Genomic DNA, 18,663 nt, shown 5'->3' with positions numbered 1-18,663 from the left:
GTCCTGATAGACATTAATGTTCTTAATGTAGTTATTCTTGTTGGACAGTTTTAACCTTAATCATCAGTATCATTAATTGATGTTAACATCAATGCACTGAGAGACCCCTGAAACTGAAGCTTTGGGACGCTGCAGAACTAACTCACCATCACAGTCAAATATCACAGCCAATAAGCGTTCTTCTTTTTCCTCGCCCTTACCAATAATTTCATGTGACCATAGGGATGTCCGTAACAGATCAATTTATTGTTAACAATCACTGTTTTGGTATAGCGTACTTCAGCAAATGGAGTAAAGAAAACACAGATTAAAATAAGGTCTAGCTAACAATCGCAATAAAAAGAAATAAATAGAAAATAATCCGATTAAGGTTCTAGTAATTCCATGTTCATATGAATACATAACATCTACAGTATAAGTTAATAAATTGAAGCTACTGTATAAATACATCACCAGCATGCACAATATTGTATTATGGAGAATATTGGAGCAGTTATCATCTTACACTGAAGAAACAGTATAATAGGCAAGTGCATTTCTTGACCAAGAAGAAACTGAAGACAAAGAAAATCCACAAACCTCAAATCTGCTTTTAGAGCTCCCACTTAACATTGCATGTGCTCTGCCCACAAATTATACTGAGCTCACGTTTCAGAGATCCTACTGATTGTTATGAAGATAGCATAACTGGAGAAGAAGGGTGGATAATAGCCAATCACCACGTTTTATTTTCAATTTTCCATTCCTTTTATTTTACTGTCTAGATTTCTGCCAATCCTTTCCTACAAACGTAAGGAGCCAATAGAAGTTTTTATAGTAACGACAATACTGACAATAAGAATTAGGTGTCCAAAAACAGTTAATTTATTTAATAAAGCACATCAGCACATGAGAGGGACAAGCTGCACTAAGTTTACTTCATGAGTTTGTATTTTTAGTTACAGTATGACTGTGTGACTGAGCTGGACACATACCTGACACAAAGCAAACAAAAACATCGTATTTTATGTTATCTTCAATAACAGAGACAACCTGCTGTTCACTCAACGATCATAGTGTGGTGCAACTAAAGATGTCGGTACGGTTGGAGTTACACGATGAATTCGACACCCCTAAAAGCCCGTCTCCGTCTCTGCAACCTGTCTGCTCTCTCACCCGCTCCCTGTCGTTCTCTCGCTAAACAAGGCCGTGACATTCAAGGTTACTCTAAATTTTCTCGTTGCTCAAGCATCAATTTATGAATGCTCCTCCCCTCACCAAATACAATAAGACAGCTCAGCTTCATTTGCGCGATAAGACCAGTCTCTGCCAGTGTGAAGGCATTGTTACCCAATAGTCACACTGATGAATGACACACCTCTTTGCTTCTAAAGTTGTATTTTGGCAAATGCTGCAGAGGCTACCAAGGAGGGGGCTTCATTCTTTTAATTATGTTTTAGAATCGTTGGTTATTACTCAAACTTAAATTGTCTTCCCTCCTCCTACTTTTTTTTTTTTTAACTTTTGATTTGTTGAAAAATAAAGAACAGCAGCCGCGTTAGTACAATCGGCTAAATTGGCCGCCCCTCCCCCCTCCCTTTTTTTAATTTCTAAGAACTTTTTAACTATTATCGTTATTATTTTGTCATCATTTGTGAGCGCGCGTGTTGTGTTGTTTTGGCCGAATGAGGTTTCGGGCTCTTTAGTTGTTGCCCTCTCCTCCCTCGTCGTCCTGTTGGTCGCTCGTCCACAGCGTCAAGTTGTCTCGTAGCAGCTGCATGATGAGAGTGGAGTCTTTGTAGGAGTCCTCGTTGAGGGTGTCCAGCTCGGCGATGGCGTCGTCGAAGGCGGCCTTGGCCAGTTGGCACGCCTGCTCCGGGGTGTTCTGGATCTCGTAGTAGAAGACGGAGTAGTTGAGAGCTAGGCCCAGGCGGATTGGGTGGGTGGGCTGCATGTTCTTCTTGCTGATTTCGTGGGCTTCCTTGTACGACTTCTCGGAGGACTCCACCACCTTGGCTCTCTTCTCCCCCGTGGCGACCTCGGCCAGGTAGCGGTAGTAGTCGCCCTTCATCTTCAGGTAGAACACCCTGCTCTCGTGCTGCGTGTCGTTGCAGTTCTTGATCAGGAAGTCGTTGAGGAGGTTGAGCACATCCTGGCACACTGCCTCCAGCTCCTTCTCGATCTTTTCCCGGTAGGCCCGCACCATCTCGATCTTCTTCTCGTTGCCGTCGGCCGACGTCTTCTGCTCAATGCTGGAGATGACGCGCCAGGATGAACGCCTCGCCCCCACCACGTTCTTGTAGGCCACAGAGAGCAGGTTCCTCTCCTCGTTGGATAATGATTCGTTCAGCTCCGTCACCTGAAGAACCAAAGAAACAAGAAAAAGTCCTTTGGTTATCTCAGATGTTTGTCAGTCAGTGGGAGAGTTCTAACCTGGAACATTCATGTACGTCGGGTCAGGTAAAAAAAACATCCTGTGAACTCCCCTTATCCTCCAAACTTGAGGAGACTGCCTGGTTTCTTCAGGCCATTATCAGGATACTCCTCAAACTGGCAGATATATCAGGTTATATATCCTGTTAAATATGGATGTTGATCAATCAACGAAATGTGAAACTACAACTCCTACAACGCCTTCCGTTATATTCAACTGCACCCAAAAGCAACAGTTGCTGCATGTAGCAGGGTAAACCACGCCTCCTTCCCCCTGACATCATCCTCTGATGGTGGCTCCTGATTGGCTGTGTGCAGCTCTGAAAGCTGGTTTTGTTTTGTTGGGATGGGCCTGTGTCTGGCTGGAGGATTTAATCCTTTATACCCCACTGGGACCGTGCAGCAGAGGCATCTTTACAGACCTTTTCCCAGTATAAAGCCTGTTGTTACTTTCTTTTTCAGGACAGAATTCAGCTCCACGAACGCACCACAGCAGGGGGCCCGGCCCATCATCACATGGAGCAGCTCTCCACAATGCCATTACTGAACGCTATGTCTACATAAAACTGCATTCTGGGTTTAATACTGAGGGGATTATGCTGATACTCCTTATATGTAAAAATAGAAATAATTAAGCTGGCTGTATTTTCAAGCTGTTTTGCTTTTATTATAATGGACCATGAAAAAAACCTGACATGATAAGTGACTTTTGAAAAACCATCTGTTAGAGGCAGCCATTACATAATGCTGGCTTAACCTCTCGCCCCCAGCACACACTTTCAAACCTAAAAATCCCCGTTGTCAGGACCTGTCCCTGAATGTCATTTAGCAACATTTGCTTTGACTTTATCTTAATTCAGACTTAATTAAGGCGCTTCCCTTAACAACAACAGAAGAGCTGCTTCCCTCCTTGGATAAACAAAACGGCGTCCGCGGCCGTGCCAACAGCTTCACGCTAACAACGGTTCAGGTACAGAATTCAAACATCAACATGCAAACAATGACAAAGCTGGGGCGTTTAGCAGGTTTAATGTTGGCCACATTCAGCATCTTAGTTTACTGTGTTAGCATGCCAACATTAACTAATTAGCAGATAACACAAAGAGCCGAGACTGATGGGAAAGTGACCAGTGCAGCAGGATGAGCCTGCAAACATCGTGGCAATCTATCCAATTATTTTGGAGACATTTTGTTGTTGTTGTTTTCAGGTTCCACGTAATAATTCTGCATTTCTTTTGTCATTCGAGTGTCTAATCATGTGGTGGGTGAATACAATTTTAAAATAAGAATATATTTGATCAAAAGAATTTAGTGATAAAACAGTAAATCCGTCCCTGTGCTCCTGACTCAGTAGTCGTTTGTGTATCTGTTGTAGTGTTTACTTGTTTGTTTGTTTCTTTGCGACCAGTTTGAAACCGACGAGCCGAGCTGATCCCGCTATAAACCGAATGCCTGTTGCCCTTTGATCACAGCAAAACATTTCTGATCGTTGGGCTTCCTGAGTTAAATGTTCCACAATGAAGGAAAATCAAATTCAACAGTTCTGTCCATCTTTTTCTGCATAACGAAGTCCTTACTTAGACTTGTCATCTATAACTGTCTGTACAAAGTTTTGTGCCAATTCCATCCAGAAGATGTTGAAATATTTAACAACCTGCAGCTCGATGAAAAGCCATCAAAGTTATTTCAGTGAATGTATGAACATCATGCCAATCCATCAAACAAATACTGGACCACAGCAGTGCACTGACCAACACCAACTTGAGCATGCCTAAAGATGAACACTTTTATCTAATGCTGCTGTTTCTTTATTTTAAAACTGGTGATGTATTCTGTTTGTCTTCCCAACCGCCCAAAGTTGGTTTTTACACTGTGCTGCCGCAGTGTACGCAGGGCGCACACAGCTGACTTTCTGAACTTTTTCATCCCTTAATGAGACAAATATTCCCTGGAGGTTGTGCTGAGTGTGTTCATGCGGCATCCTCGACACATGGCAGAGCGTTGTCTTGCTCAAGGACACAGACGCATCAGGAAGCTTAAACCTGTGACCTTTGAGGTGCATCACAGCCGCTATGAGCCAGTCGCTGTGTCACCCTGCTTTGGTTAGACGCCAGTAACACACAGGAGCTGCTAATCCCTGTTCCAGTTGTTACTACAGTCTCTATTCGTATAAACAAATGACTAATGATGTGTTCATCTGATGAAGTCATACAAGTCCTTATGTATCTACACCCACTACTCCTGCTGAGCGATACAGAAATCACAGAAACGGTTCAGTTTAACCGACCTCACCGTCCGATTAAATCAGGTTATATGAACTGTAAAAAGAAGGGAGTGGAGGGCAAAGAGCAAACCAGAGATGCAATCTGCTGTTTCCTGGCGACTGCGAAATCTGCTTTGTTTGTAAGGTACCATGCTATCTCTGCTGGAGGCCACATGCTGCTAATAGGAGGGATGCTGACGTGGCTGATGGTATGGAGAAGGCTGCGGCACTGTGGGTGGGGACAAGTGCAAACAAGCCACTTCATATCTCACACCTCTCAGCCAACTCGTACACCGGGAGTCAGGACGAGCAATGTCACTTTCATGGCTCGGTACGGGACATGGATTATACAAGAGCATGTGAGGACTCCAAAACCACAAGCTACCTGAGCCCAGAGGATAAACCATGTCCATCTCACCTACTAAAGGTCAACCAATTAGCATCATCATTGTGGCTATGTTGGCATGCGTATTGTAGCTGCAGTACAACCTCAGAGAGCTGCAAGAAAGGCTTCAAACTCTTTATGCATGGTCACCAGAGGATGAACCCCACTGATCTTGGTTTTGTTCTAAATCAGTGCTCGTCTAAAGAGGCAGATTGGCACAAAGTTCATTTTCGTACCCAGTTGGTCTGCCTACCAAATTCATAGAGCACATTCCTGCTTCAAAGAGGAAGAACCATTACCATCTACATGTTCAGAGATGAGTGTTTGAAAGACTGCCATGACATGTTCTATGACCTTCATGGTCCCCAGAAGATATTTCTACTGAGCCTGGTTTTGTTTTGTTTTGTCTGCACCTGTAGTGTAAGGTTTGTGAAGTATCTTGACATCTATTTGATAGATAGCGCCAAGATTTGGTAAAGATATAGATCATCCCTTCACTTTTTATCTAGCAGCACCGTGGGGTCACACTTTAGTCCAATACTCTTGTTTATGACAACACCTGCAGAACACATGACAGTCCCATCAGCCTCAGTGGCACTTTGTGTTCGGTGCTAAAGAGTAAATGTTGGCTGGCTGAATCAAGATTGCGAATCAGCTAAACATAAACATGTTAGCTCAAACATGCTTGAAGACTCTATAGCTGCTTTCCCACCGGGCAAAACACTCGCTAACACCCGGCTTCTTTGCTGGGAGAGGCTAGACCCGGGTCACATGACTCTGCAGTAGACCCGGGTAATTATCGCCTCGGCTCCGATCGGCATTGATGGGAACACAAAACCCGGGTCGACACGTTAAGCTCCGCCCCCTTTCTGGCGTGATGCTATGCTCCGTCGGTAACTTCTGCGACTCCTTGCCATCTCAGCTACAAATTCCGCCCGTCTCCATCCGAGCAGCGCTCGAACATCATCCCAAATTTGTCGGTGCAGAGTTTAATAAACAGAATGAATGAGTAACAGATACAATAAAGACCTAACCACCATAACATCGTCACTGGTTACTAACCCTGTTTTGGCCGAGTATACTCCACTGGCAATGGGAAAAGACACAATCAGCATCTATAAGCAGGTCTGAAAAAAAACCTGCGTCAATGCGCTGATTTCAGTGGGAAAGAGGTTTATGGTCACCAGAGGATGAACCCTACTGGTCCTGATTCTTTCTTGTTGGTTTCCAGTACATTTTAAGTGGAGTTTCAAGCTCTCCATGTAAAGCCCCTCTTGGAATGTAGTTATCCAATGGCTTTTTCTGTAGTGTCGCCCAGAAGACAAACTTTAAATTCTTTTGCTCTGAAGCAGCAGTACGTCATTCCCTACTCTGCATTGTAGAGGAACAGTGCAGGCGCTAAACAGCCACAGGCAGGACAGTAAACTTGTGTGCTTGTTCAGTAAGGAGTGTTTCAACAGAAGAAGTTGTAAAATTTACAACCGACATAAATAAAATGACCTCTGTACTCGAGTATGAAGACAGGCAGACAATAAACTGGCATCCGTTGCATAACGATCCCACTTACAAGCCCAGGCACAAGTCACCCTGCCCCCATTAGTCATTGCTGAAGCACAGCCTCAGCTCCGCTCCATACCATTGCCCATTACATTACAATTAGTGTAAACGAGTATCTGACATACAGCAAATGCAACAAGCAGAGTAGGTCAGAGCTGGAGCAACAGAGAGGTCAGAAAAACAAGGCCTGAACACCACGTCTGTTCAAACATGGCAGCCTTTGTTTCAGAGGGCTGCAGGGTGAGTCGAAAGCCCTGACGGAAGCTGCGGTGCCGGGATCACAATGGAGCTCTGTCTACCCATAAAGCTCATCAATCGCGCTCGCTCTCTCGTGACTCATCCTTACACAAGGCAGTCAAACTTCCAAACAACTGTGTGTTAATACAAACAAAGGCTGGGCAGGACAATCAATAATTTCCTCTTTGACAGCTCTCTGCATGGCCATTAATATCCACAGGAGAGACACAGAAAGAGCTGCAGGGCCGGGGGAGTGAGAGGATATGTTGGGCCTTAGTAGAGGCTGGGTTAGACCTCAATGCTTGCTGCCTTACATTTCCATTTAATGGATTACAGTTCACATTATGAAGGCTCGCCACAGTCCCAAAGCTCCAAATTTTCCTTCCCCTTCCACGCTTCCCTTCTGTCTTCTCCTCACTCACAGTCTCTTCTAACCTGATGCGACAACCCCCCAGCCGACCCTCTTTCAGGCAGCGCAGCACAAAGGCGCCGTGGACCACCTGACGTCACCGGCGGTATGAATAGAGCTCGTGCCTGGTGCTAAGAAAAGGGGGATGTGAGGCAGTGTATGTGTGTGTCTTAGTAATGAGGAGCTTCAAGTAGGTCTTTGTTGCTATGCTACCACATATGACAGTAGGTTTTCTGTGATTATATCTGGTGTCCAAAATAAAGCAAGGTAAAGGGTTCTCTTAAAAAGGAATGAGATGTGGAGACCTAACTGGGCTCCTGGGCTGGCATGAAGATAAGCTTAACACTGGGAGATGCAAGCTGGGGCCTCGATGTAGACAAACAAGGAGCAGACAGTGGTGAAGGTAAAAATATGACATGATGCACGTCCACATTTTCTCCTTCTTAGCTGTTGTTGCCAAAGCCAGATACTTTTCCGCCTAAGAGGTCAGATATGGCTTATGATGGTGTCTTCCAATTCATCTTCATGACTTCATTTACACACTAAATTGAAGAAGATGACAGGTATACTGTTTATATTAATGCTAACAACTAATTATATGGAGCTTTCTTTAACTTTCATCATTTCCAGTTCAGCCTGGAGGCTCAGCACGCTCATCACATGCTGACCAGCGGTGTTACTAACAATGACAGTGCTGAGATTATTATTGTGTAATTGTATTACTAATTCTTGGTCATAGTCCGTCTGAGGGACTGAGGGCTGAGGTTTTCACATTTGTCCTTTTAGGGTTGGTCCATTTCCTAGCTATCCTCATCAAAAGAAATCTCTCTTTTCATTCTTCCCAGGTCTGTAATAATCCTGCAAACTCATTCAGGGTCATGAAATCCCAAATAAATAAGCCTCCTCATGAAGCAGAAGCAATAACACCACCACTTCAACCAAACACGAATGTCACTCCATGAACTAAGCAGACAAAACATAATGAACATGAGAAACCAACTAAATTAAATCAGGGAGATCCACAAAGATGGAAAAGACCTTCCATCACCTCACACATGGTAGGACATGATCTCTCTTTGCTCCTTGCTGAACCGGCCACATAGAAAGCATAGGCGTGCTCACCGTCACGTGTATTCACTACTACTATATTAGTTAATGAATGGACACTAACAAGTGGCTGTCCATATCACACAATTTTATGATTACTGGCAGAAGCTGCTGCCTCAGCTCAACTCATTTCATCTACCAATGAAAAGAATCCCATTTTAATGCTGAAGATGATTCTGAGTTTAGCAGTGAGTGAGCAATCAGACTGAAAACTGCTCTGAGTCAAAACGAGGAAATGGGCCTTGTTGCTTCAGGAAGTCTGGCTGTGTGACAGGTTAAGTTAGGTTACGTCAACTGAAGACATCAAAAGGTCAACTCTGACTCTTTGGAACATTCACTTTTTGGTTTGTGAGGGTTTCAGATTTGGAAAAACTTCTTGAACTGTGAAAAGCCAGTCGTTGATGTTTGTACACTGTGAAGTCTAGCTGGAGAAACACTTGTGTGCATACTCATAGAGGTGCAGCTGATTCTGTACTGTGTGCCCAGTCGCAAGTGAGATAAACATTTGGAATCTGACACGTGATTTTAATTTAACCACTTCCTTATTTATCTTCAGAAAGACTGAAAAAAGGATGTAAAGTTAAAATCTAGAAGTTCACCATATTTCAACATAGAACTGCACATTTGACAACCAATGAGCTACCAGTAGCCAACAGCCAATGTAAGAATTTAACCACTTCTACTACTTGTATAGCAATTAATACTGTAATTATAACACCCTATACAATACAATATCGGACACATAAATGTAAGAAGTAAAACACACTGGACCTTGCTAACCATATTGTCTGACACTATCAAATGTTAGCGAGGAAGTGGTAGTATGCTAACGTTAGCGATTGTCAAACGGTAGCTAGTGAGTCAACTTCTTTCAGCTTGAATTACGGCCTGATATCCACCTGGCTTTTCCTTACCTATTCTAGTCAATTCCCTGTGTTTATATTAGGGATAGACAGATTATTGGCCGGGCCGATATTCGGCATTTTGACGCAGAGGTGAAAAAGTTGCATTAATTTGCAAATTTTATTTAACTTTGTTTTATTTACTTAATAAAACTTCAGGAAGTTATTTATTTATTTAAATTTTCAGTTAACTTTATAAGAGATGCTGCTGACCCTGGTAACTCCCTGCGCTTTTTGTTTGTTTGTTTAATAAACATATGCTTAAAGGCATTCAAACAAAGTTAAGTGTTGGAGTTTGTATCATTCAAAATTTTGACGCCAATATTTTCACTTTTACTGCAAATGAATATCGGCTCCAAATATCAGTTATTGGCCTCCTTGACTACTAATAATTGGTATTGGTATTGGCCCTGAAAAAACCATATCGGTCTATCTCTAGTTTACATGACCTTAACTTGGAAGACAGCAGAATGACCGTATACAAACATCTGAGTTTAACATGAGATAAACATGGCCGCCGTGCGAATCTGGTGAGCATCTTCCATGGTTTAATCAGGTATCCAGGTCTTAGTAATACAACCATGGCACATAAAAGCTGTGAGTTCTTACAGAGGCAATATTTTTCTTTGTCATTTCTGCACTGCTAACAATGCACCATTTAAATTATAATTCAGAAATGGCTTTGTAAATGTTTAATAAGGGAGGAAATGTACTCAGTACGTCTGTTAGACCCCAAAGAACGAATCTGGACCTTAGGACGTTTGAAAGAGACAACACCCAGCAGAGAAAAAGGAACATGCTGAAGCAAGAACCAGTCTGTACACGTTTTACACGTCGCACTGATAAGACAGCCAGTCGCTGGTGAGGAGCTCTTTTTTTGAGCTCTTCTTCCTCTCTTTTCAAATGCATTTCAACTACAGGTCTGGGCAGATGACATGTTTTATAACAAAGCCAGCATTTATGTCTCTGCACTCGCTGACAGTGAGTCAGCAAAGGAAAAGTAAACATCACAGAGTGAATGACAGGAAGATAATAAGGTGCTGCTAAACCTGGAGGCAATATCAGTTCAGTCCTGCACATACTGCTGCGAATGCAAGTAAAGCTGCGAGATGGGGTGAAATGAGCCTGATTATGTTGTGTGTGGGTGGGTCAGGTGGGCGTTTTTTGTAGTGCCTCTGTGACTCATCACTGAGTCAGGACTCGTTCCAGGACATCCTGAAATGTCCTGAGATGACATTGGGCTGCGTTTGTAATTGGATTGAGGTTTAGGGGGATGTTCACACTACAGAAACCAAGAAATAGAAGTTGGATGCTTCCTCTGCCCCGCGGAAAAAAACTACAAAACGAGCGTGATGGATGAGCATGAACTAGAAAACAGGAAATGGTGACTGAGAGAAGACAGACATTTTCTGAGACTATAACCCCATTTTCTATTTCAGCACACTGATTGCAGTGATCCGTATCTAAAATGAAGCTGATCATAGCCTTCAAATTAAAAAACATACCCTTCACATGCATTCTGGAGACTAGAAATCTCATGTAGTCGTTAAAACATCTCCCACAAGATTCACCATCCCACTCACACCCACTCCTATTGAGCTTCTGATCCCTCCAGCATACAACATTGTTTTCTGGTAAAAAAATGGGTCCTGCAGAAAAAATAAGCCGCAGGTAGCCTGAGGATTTAGATTTAAACAGCAAGAACTCGGTGCATAACTTATGCGTCGAGCCGGTTTATCTACCAGCTTATGCTGTTTCCTGTACGAGCAGACAAATCAGATACTGGAGTGTTAGATTGAAAGTAGCAGTGACAGTGTTGTAGGTCAGGTATAAAATATTAAATTATTTAGATATATAGAAATGTTACTAAACTAAACTATGAACCGCTGAATGAGTTAAAGTGATAAACTGCAAATAGAACACTGCCTGCCTGAGGAGTGCATGTCAGCCGTGGCACTTCCTGTCATTTCGGCGCGCATGCTAACAGGTTAGAGCCTTCACAGTGGTTTGGTGGTCCCTGCTTATATTCTTTAAGAAAAAAACTGTCATAGTCATAAGTCTCACATAGGCCATAAGTACATTATGTTAATAATTACAATAAAATCAGGTTATGAACGTTATTTCCTTTAGTGTAATCTCTCTCCCTCTCTATCTCTCCTCTTAGACGGTTGTTTTTGCACCTGTATTTAAATTAAGGTCCTGCTCCTAATGTACATATACCTGTTCTAATGTACTACCCCCAGAACCTGTATAACAGACACCTGAACCACCTCTGGATATGGCAAACAGCCAGGCAGAGTGAAGAGTGATTCATGTATTTTATTAACCTGTATTAATTATTTCTTACAGTTGAGATAACTTTCCTGTAGAGAAGAAATCTAAATGACATTTATAGAGGCATTAGATCAAAATAATCTATCTTTTATGGCCTTTATTTAGAGAAAACTGCGGCCAACACGGCGCCTGTGTGAACACCTTGACAGCATGTGCAGCAGCAGTTTAGCTCCGCAGCCATTACGCACGGATCAGGCAGGCTGTGTGTGCGTGTACCCGCTGAAGGCCCTTGCATTTGCAGTGTTACGAACCGGGTGTGTGTAAAAATTCCTGGGTAAAAAATCTTAACAGACCCGCTCTTCAATTCACCTGTGTTCTTCCTGTGAGTTCTAGCAGTCAACTAAAACATAACTACGCCCAGCTGCCACAGGCAGACCTGCATTTACCGCTTAACCAAAGAGAACGAACGAGAAACTAACATGTTATTTGTGTTCTGTCAGTATTTGGTGGTTAACAGTTACTGTATCGACATTTAGTGGAGAGGTAAGTTATAGTGATAAGATTTCTTTTCCCCCCACACACCCACATGTGTCTGTTCCTGCAGGATTAATAACTACTTATAAAGAACACTGGTTTTATTCCACCTGTAATCTTACACATTTACATACACAACCCACATTTTAACAAATGTTTTACTGCTTATGATAAAAATATTCACTATTCTGTTTGAATGCAGTGTTGGACAAATGTCTATATGTCTGTAAATCACATTTAATGTATGGAGCAGCTGCAGCACAACGCGTGTGTCGACGCACTGAATGAACTTCTATGAGAGAATAATGAAATCTGTTCTTAAAGTGTGATAGACGCCCGGTCTCTCTGTGCCATGCACGCCCTTAGACGGAGATGTGCATTCACCACATGCATGTGTGTCTGTGTGTCAAAGCTAATTCAAAATACTAGTCAAATCAGTACATCATACTGGCTGCTTGTCACTTGATCAAGGAAGTATTGGAAGCATGTGTATGAAAGTAAGCTCTTTTAAGTGCTACAGACCCTGATCTCACTGAATTGGGGAATATATATATATATCGGGACTTTATTATGTATTCTTCTACTCAGAGCTCCCTCTGAGCCCCGTAAGCCCTGCCCCCCATGAGGAAACTTATTACAACTACAAGTATCTGCAACCTCATTGTTCTGTTCACGACCCTGGAATGTAGATCGACAGGTAAATAGTCTGAGAGCCTACATAACACAGAGCAGTTTCTGGGCTACTGTCACTAAAGGACCCTGGATGTCAGACGCTGGGATCTGTAATACCCTTTAAGACCCACACAGAGAAATGGGTCAGACTCACATCTGTTAATCTGAGCGGAGCAACAAGCATCAGTCAAAAGGGCTTTCTTGACTCTTATCCCCCGCGGGATTGAGCGTGTTTTAGACACTTTATGTACGAGTGTAGAGTCACTGCATTGAACTGATACTGAAACATAGCCTTTATTGTGCATTTACTTTACATTATCTAATCCTGTGTTACTATGTATGTCTGTGGTTTAGCGGCCATTTGTGTTAAGCTCCAGTCTAAGTGGACAGTGATGCTCAGGGATTAACTTGTGAAAGAGGTCTCAGTTGAATCGAGGCAAATCGTGTTTAACACGCATGAGATGAAGAACATCATAACCGGGTTTGTATCAATGAATGTATAAGCCTCGTGTTTTTCCTGAACAGGCATCCTTTGAATATCTACTTCAAAAACTTGAAAGAAAATTATTATTTCAGCTTTATGGAGAGTGAAAGGTCAGAGTGATGTCATGCCACATATAAGGGTCAAATATAATATTTAATATCTGTTAGCTACTTTCAGACAGCAGCTAACAGTAGCATTCAACCATGTTAGCATTCATGAAAGGGCTGCACAATAAATCACAACTAAATTAAACGCAATGAATAAGAAAATTATTTTACGTGAACTAGCCACGCTTTCTCACTCAGCATGTGTATCTAACCTATTAGATGGAGCCCTGGGTATGATGCTTTCACAGCCATCAGGTCATTCAGCCATCTTTAGGTTGGGCGAAACAAAAAGGTTTCTGGATTCAGGAGGGACCTGCTGCAAACGCCGGTATTGTGTAAAACATCCAGAAGAGCAGCTAGACATAGAAACTAAGAGTTACAGCTACGAATAAGCCGTCTTTATTTTGTGTTCATTTATCGCACTTTGTATTGTTATCGCTAAATTGAACAACATAAGCGCACAAGTTTTTTCATATTGTGCATGCCGTAAATTGTTAGCCAACAATACTCTTCACTAGCAATGTAGGTCTTTCCTATTGATTGTTTAAAACTATAATGTTAGCTAGGGATTAGCTAAATGCTAATGTCAACTGGTGTATGCTTTTACGCACACAACAGATTAAAGTTCCCACCCTGAATGTCAGAAGAAAGTCAAAGGAAAATGGCCGCCGTGTGAATGCGGTGAATCATGTAGCATGAACATTAGGCTACTTCACGTGATGCCGAGTTTGTACAGGCCTACATTTTCCCCTAAACAAGTCTACATTAAATCACTGGCTGATTGTCGTCATGGACATAAACGCAGGGCGGTGGGATTCATTTATGTTGATTGCCGGTTGGCAAACCAGCTTAGTGGTGCATTACCGCCACCAACTGGACTGGAGTGGAACAATGGGAGTGTAATTGGGGGCATGCAGTGAAATTGGATACGTCAATACAAGCGATGGCTCTTTAAGTCTGACTTGGTTTGAATTGTTTGTACCAAAGAGCTGTTCAGAAGACCAACATACCCTCACAAACAGAATCACTGGCTCGATTTATAGAAAAAAATCCTGCTTACGTTAAAACTGGTTTATTGATTTGGTTTAGTTTGACAGCATTTATGAGGGAATCATTACTAAATATCAGAGGGCTGAGGCACTGTGCCCATGTGGATAGTATGATGTAATCATTTAATTAGATATGCATACTGTAGTGCTGACGTCTTTTCAACATGAATGTTAGAAAATAAAAAGTAATCTTATAAAAAATGCTGCTGTTTTTTGGAGCTGTAGAAATAAAAACTGATTAAATTTATTTCTTTTGCTTTAAAGTCTTATTTTCAATTTTATTGGATTGCTGGTCCATGACTAAAAGATTATGTCGAAATCCACACATATCCAGTGTTGTGCTCTGTAGATAAAAGGAAAAGGCACAACTACATTTTATACATCAAATGAAAAGCAAGAAACTAGGTGTGCATTACTAATCACTCGTCCCCGACAGACAGAAAGAGGACACGCAGAATTTATGGAAGCTCTCAAACCTGTGATGTCTCACAGCTCCTAGAAAATGAATTTGCAGAAACAGGGAAGCCTGATAATGAGTCCCTGCAGGAACCTTTTCTGTTGGATGTTCAAAATCAGACAAACCTCTCATTTACTGCTGGTATAAAATCTGTCTCTAACTTTGCTGTTTTTGATTACCAACTCTCCTCTCGTGTCTGAGAAGAGCGAGTGTCCCAGATAATGAGGATAACTTCCATGTTCTTCAATAAATTAGAGCTCTGTTTGTCATCGACTGGGACTGACTGGGACTAAATGGTTAATTCTGTAAAAATATACACTTAATGGTGAGACATACTAGTTTATGAGAATGTGATAAAGGCAGTGGTGAAAAAAGAAACAAATCATTTTGGTTTGGTTTCTGAGTGTGATGCGTTCCAGCCCTCCTGAGGACAGTGCAGTGTCGTGTCCCGAGATCCTGGTTATTTGGTTCAGTTGCCACCGGGGCGGTTGCCATGTCTGCAGTGGCAAGGGATTCCCCTCAAATGATGGGCGAGGCAGCAGACACACCCCGCTGCCCAGTGCTGCAGAGAGACTGGCTGGGTGAGGGGCAGCTCTCGCTCTGACTCGGCAGAAAATGGGAAAGGGGTGGAGCCGGGCCCCCTCTGGCATTACCACTACAGCCTGGTCCTAGGGAGCGGCGCACAGCGTGGCCCTTAAACACGCTGATGGATTACTTGTTGACTCTTGGAGAAGGAACTGATGTAGAAAAAGTAGCTTCTACTAATATTTGTTTTGTCTTCTATTAAACACAACCAATGGCCTTTACAGGTTGAGTTCACTCTGTAGCTGCTGCCTTAATAAGCAAACAGATACCAGATGGTAGAAATAAGGTACGTAATTATAAGGAAAATATAGAAATTTGACATGAAAGGCTGCTAAAAGAAACCCATGTTACCACTGAAAGGTCATAATTAGCCATTACAGATATATGAACCGCTGCACAGATATTAGGGCCTTTCTTTTCTTCTCACACTGCACAACGACTCCCCTGCCAACCAATCCATTACCCCATCATCTTATTGTCCACACAGTGCCCATACAGAGAGATGCAGCCTTTGTGGAGCTGTGATAAAACGCTGCCTGTGAAATGGTGCACTACGGGTGGGCCTGTGCTGCATCTTGGCAGATGCTGCGGCACGCCTCTGTGTGGGAACCTGCTGGAAGAGGTCGAGGACGCAGGGATGCGGTTGCTACACACAGCATCGATTAACACAGGCGGTCCTCCATGCTACAGATTGCACACACACACTAAAAAAACCCCGAGCCATTTTTGCTGCAATATGACATCCACAGAGCTTTCTGGAAAGCTGTCCGTCCACCAACACCCACGTCTGAAAGAAAGGTGAGCGCTCGGTAGGTTTTTGTGCGCTGCTTCTGCGCAAATCGATCAACCTTCAGCCAACATTGCTCTTCGTCAATGCGCCAAATGTGGAGCAATATGAGGGACACTGCCTTGTGTCCTTGTTCTCAGCAGCAAAATGAGGAAAATAGGTTTTCCTCAGTAAATCAATGGAGCTGAGCCTCATGTAAACCGGAACACGACCATCAGCTCAGCCTACAATGTTACTCTCATCATCATGGTACCACCTAGCCCGTCCTCTGCTCCGCCACTATGCGCATCTTTCGACGTGATAATTCTGACACTCTTTCCTTATTATGAGCATATTTGATCGGGAAAGGCGGTTAAATGGCGTCTTATCTCATTTTACTGCTTTATTTCCCTCTTGTTCTTTCACAATATGGCAGCCTGGTCGTTTGTAAAGGAGCCTGTCGAAAGGCACCGCCCCAAGATCAAACAGACCGCAATTCAGACAACCACAATCCACCGCAGCACCAAGACAACCAAACCAAATGATTCGCCGTCAGTTAATGATTTTAGTTGAGCCTTAAGTTTTTTAAATGGTTTCACGATTACATCTAAAATGTATGAAAGAAATGGTGTCATATGTAAGCGCAGGCTTTACGGGCCTTGCAGTCCTGTTCAAAATGATGTTGCCCAAACCTTATTATAACAGCCCTTCATCCTGCCCACAGGTGAGTATTTCTTATAAATGTAGTCTTTAATCAGAAGTTTAATACACCATTTTTGTCTGGCTTATCCGCTTATGTGGAAATGTGCCCCAACACAGAAGCTCGTCTGCGTAACGCTGCCCCTCAGGCTTTTACACATTCATCATAAATAAGCCCACATATGTGAGGATTTTTAAATGTATATGTATAAAAAAGGAGAAAGGTGGTTCCTACTCACCGATTTCATGGCAGCTGCCATATCATCGTACCTCTCCGCCTGCTCGGCCAGCCTGGCTTTCTGCACCAGTTGCTCGCGGTCTACCATTTTCAGGACTGTGTGTGTTGCTGCCGGTGTGTTTCGGAGCTAAAAATCGTAATATGAATGTTTTAATACAGAGTAAAGGGTATCGGTCCTCTCGCTGCAGCTGCTGCCTGCTGTCTGTGTGCCTGCCGACGGGACACCCCTCCCCCTCCGAGCACTTTCCCTGCGATTGTGTCACCACCCAAAAAGGCGTGTCTTCACCGGGTGATGTAACGAGCCAGGCAGTCCAGGGAGAATGACATTACAGCCTATTGCCCTACAGTCAGGCAATGTAGGCTTTACACTACTGATATCTAAGAAAAGTAGGTGTTTCATAAAAAGATTTGGTTGTAGGTCCTTTGCTTATGCTTTCAAAGCACAGTTTTTACACGCCAAATTCAAGTCCTGTCAACCAATCAGGCAAATGCTTACTCCTGGACCCTCTTGCACCATATTCACGCGGCAGCCATCTTTCTCTGACCTTAAAGGGGACATTTTTTAGCTCCAACAAAGGCTCAATTAATCTTGTTTTTAAATCATGTTGGTAAAGTTTGTTTCGTTATAAAAATGGTATACATATCTTAATTTAATTCTTTTTCTGAGCCTCTCCTTCCTCCTGAAACGAACAAGCCATTCAAAGGTTAGACCTTAGCCACCAGTGGCTGACAGTATTTGGAGTGACCGCATGGCCCCTGTGCGATCCCACGTGGGGGAGTGCACGTACTGCACTGTCACTCCAAAGTTGTAGAAAACATGGCTGCTCAAGGATCGGTTATTCAGCCTTATATGTACGAGCCAGAATCAACAGGAGGTATCAGAATGGTATGTTGAAATCTTGACAACGACTTGACTCGAAGCTAGTGCAAGAAGGCAGGTGAATGCCGGTGAATGACGATTGGTCGGTTTCTGCAAAAGAAAGGTTCTACGTAGAAACCTGCAGCCATTCTGGAACGGCCCATTTCAGAGGCGACCTTTTTAATCTGGAAAAACTTTTTTCACTGTGAACAATAAACGCCCAAAAATGTGAAACCCATGCAAAATATGAGAATATCCATTTAAAAGATATGGCCCTGTTAAGTTAGGGTGGGAAGCTCAAATGCTCTTTACATGTTGTAGTCCACAGTTTGAGATTTGCAAACTGTATGAATGTGAAGCATTTGGCCAATCTTCACCATTTCACTGCTTCTCTAATGATCAGCCACTGAAAAGACAATGGTCAGTGTAGGAACATCCTCTGAACAGGCTAAAACAACAAGTTTAATTCCCTGGACTCCCTATCTGTCTGTCTGTCTGTCTGCCTGTCTGCCTGCCTGTTTCTCTCCCTATGGCACTTTCTTGGCCTAGCCGGGTGTGGCAGATACCATTACACAACAACTAACATTAGCATCAACACTTCCTAGCTTACATTGCTGTTTGACAGTGTTATGCTACACTTTGTTATCTAACTGTCCATATTTGGTTG

At 42.9% G+C, this 18,663-nt stretch overlaps 1 protein-coding gene across 1 annotated transcript; it reads right to left on the bottom strand.

Moving 5' to 3' along the window:
* Positions 1-225: 225 nt before the first annotated feature.
* ywhag1 (3-monooxygenase/tryptophan 5-monooxygenase activation protein, gamma polypeptide 1) lies at positions 226-17,368 on the bottom strand. Its single transcript, XM_069666151.1, has 2 exons — positions 17,139-17,368; positions 226-2,338 (listed from the first exon to the last, which is right to left on the bottom strand). Exons 1-2 carry the CDS (start codon positions 17,223-17,225, stop codon positions 1,682-1,684), a joined length of 744 nt encoding a protein of 247 aa, XP_069522252.1. The 5' UTR covers positions 17,226-17,368; the 3' UTR covers positions 226-1,681.
* Positions 17,369-18,663: the final 1,295 nt, after the last annotated feature.

The sequence above is a fragment of the Semicossyphus pulcher genome, unplaced genomic scaffold, assembly GCF_022749685.1.
Source record: "Semicossyphus pulcher isolate SPU_LCO1_2020_fin unplaced genomic scaffold, fSemPul1.0.p SCAF_10, whole genome shotgun sequence".
Lineage (NCBI taxonomy): Eukaryota > Metazoa > Chordata > Actinopteri > Labriformes > Labridae > Semicossyphus > Semicossyphus pulcher.
This window is presented reverse-complemented; position numbering and strand designations above follow the sequence as displayed.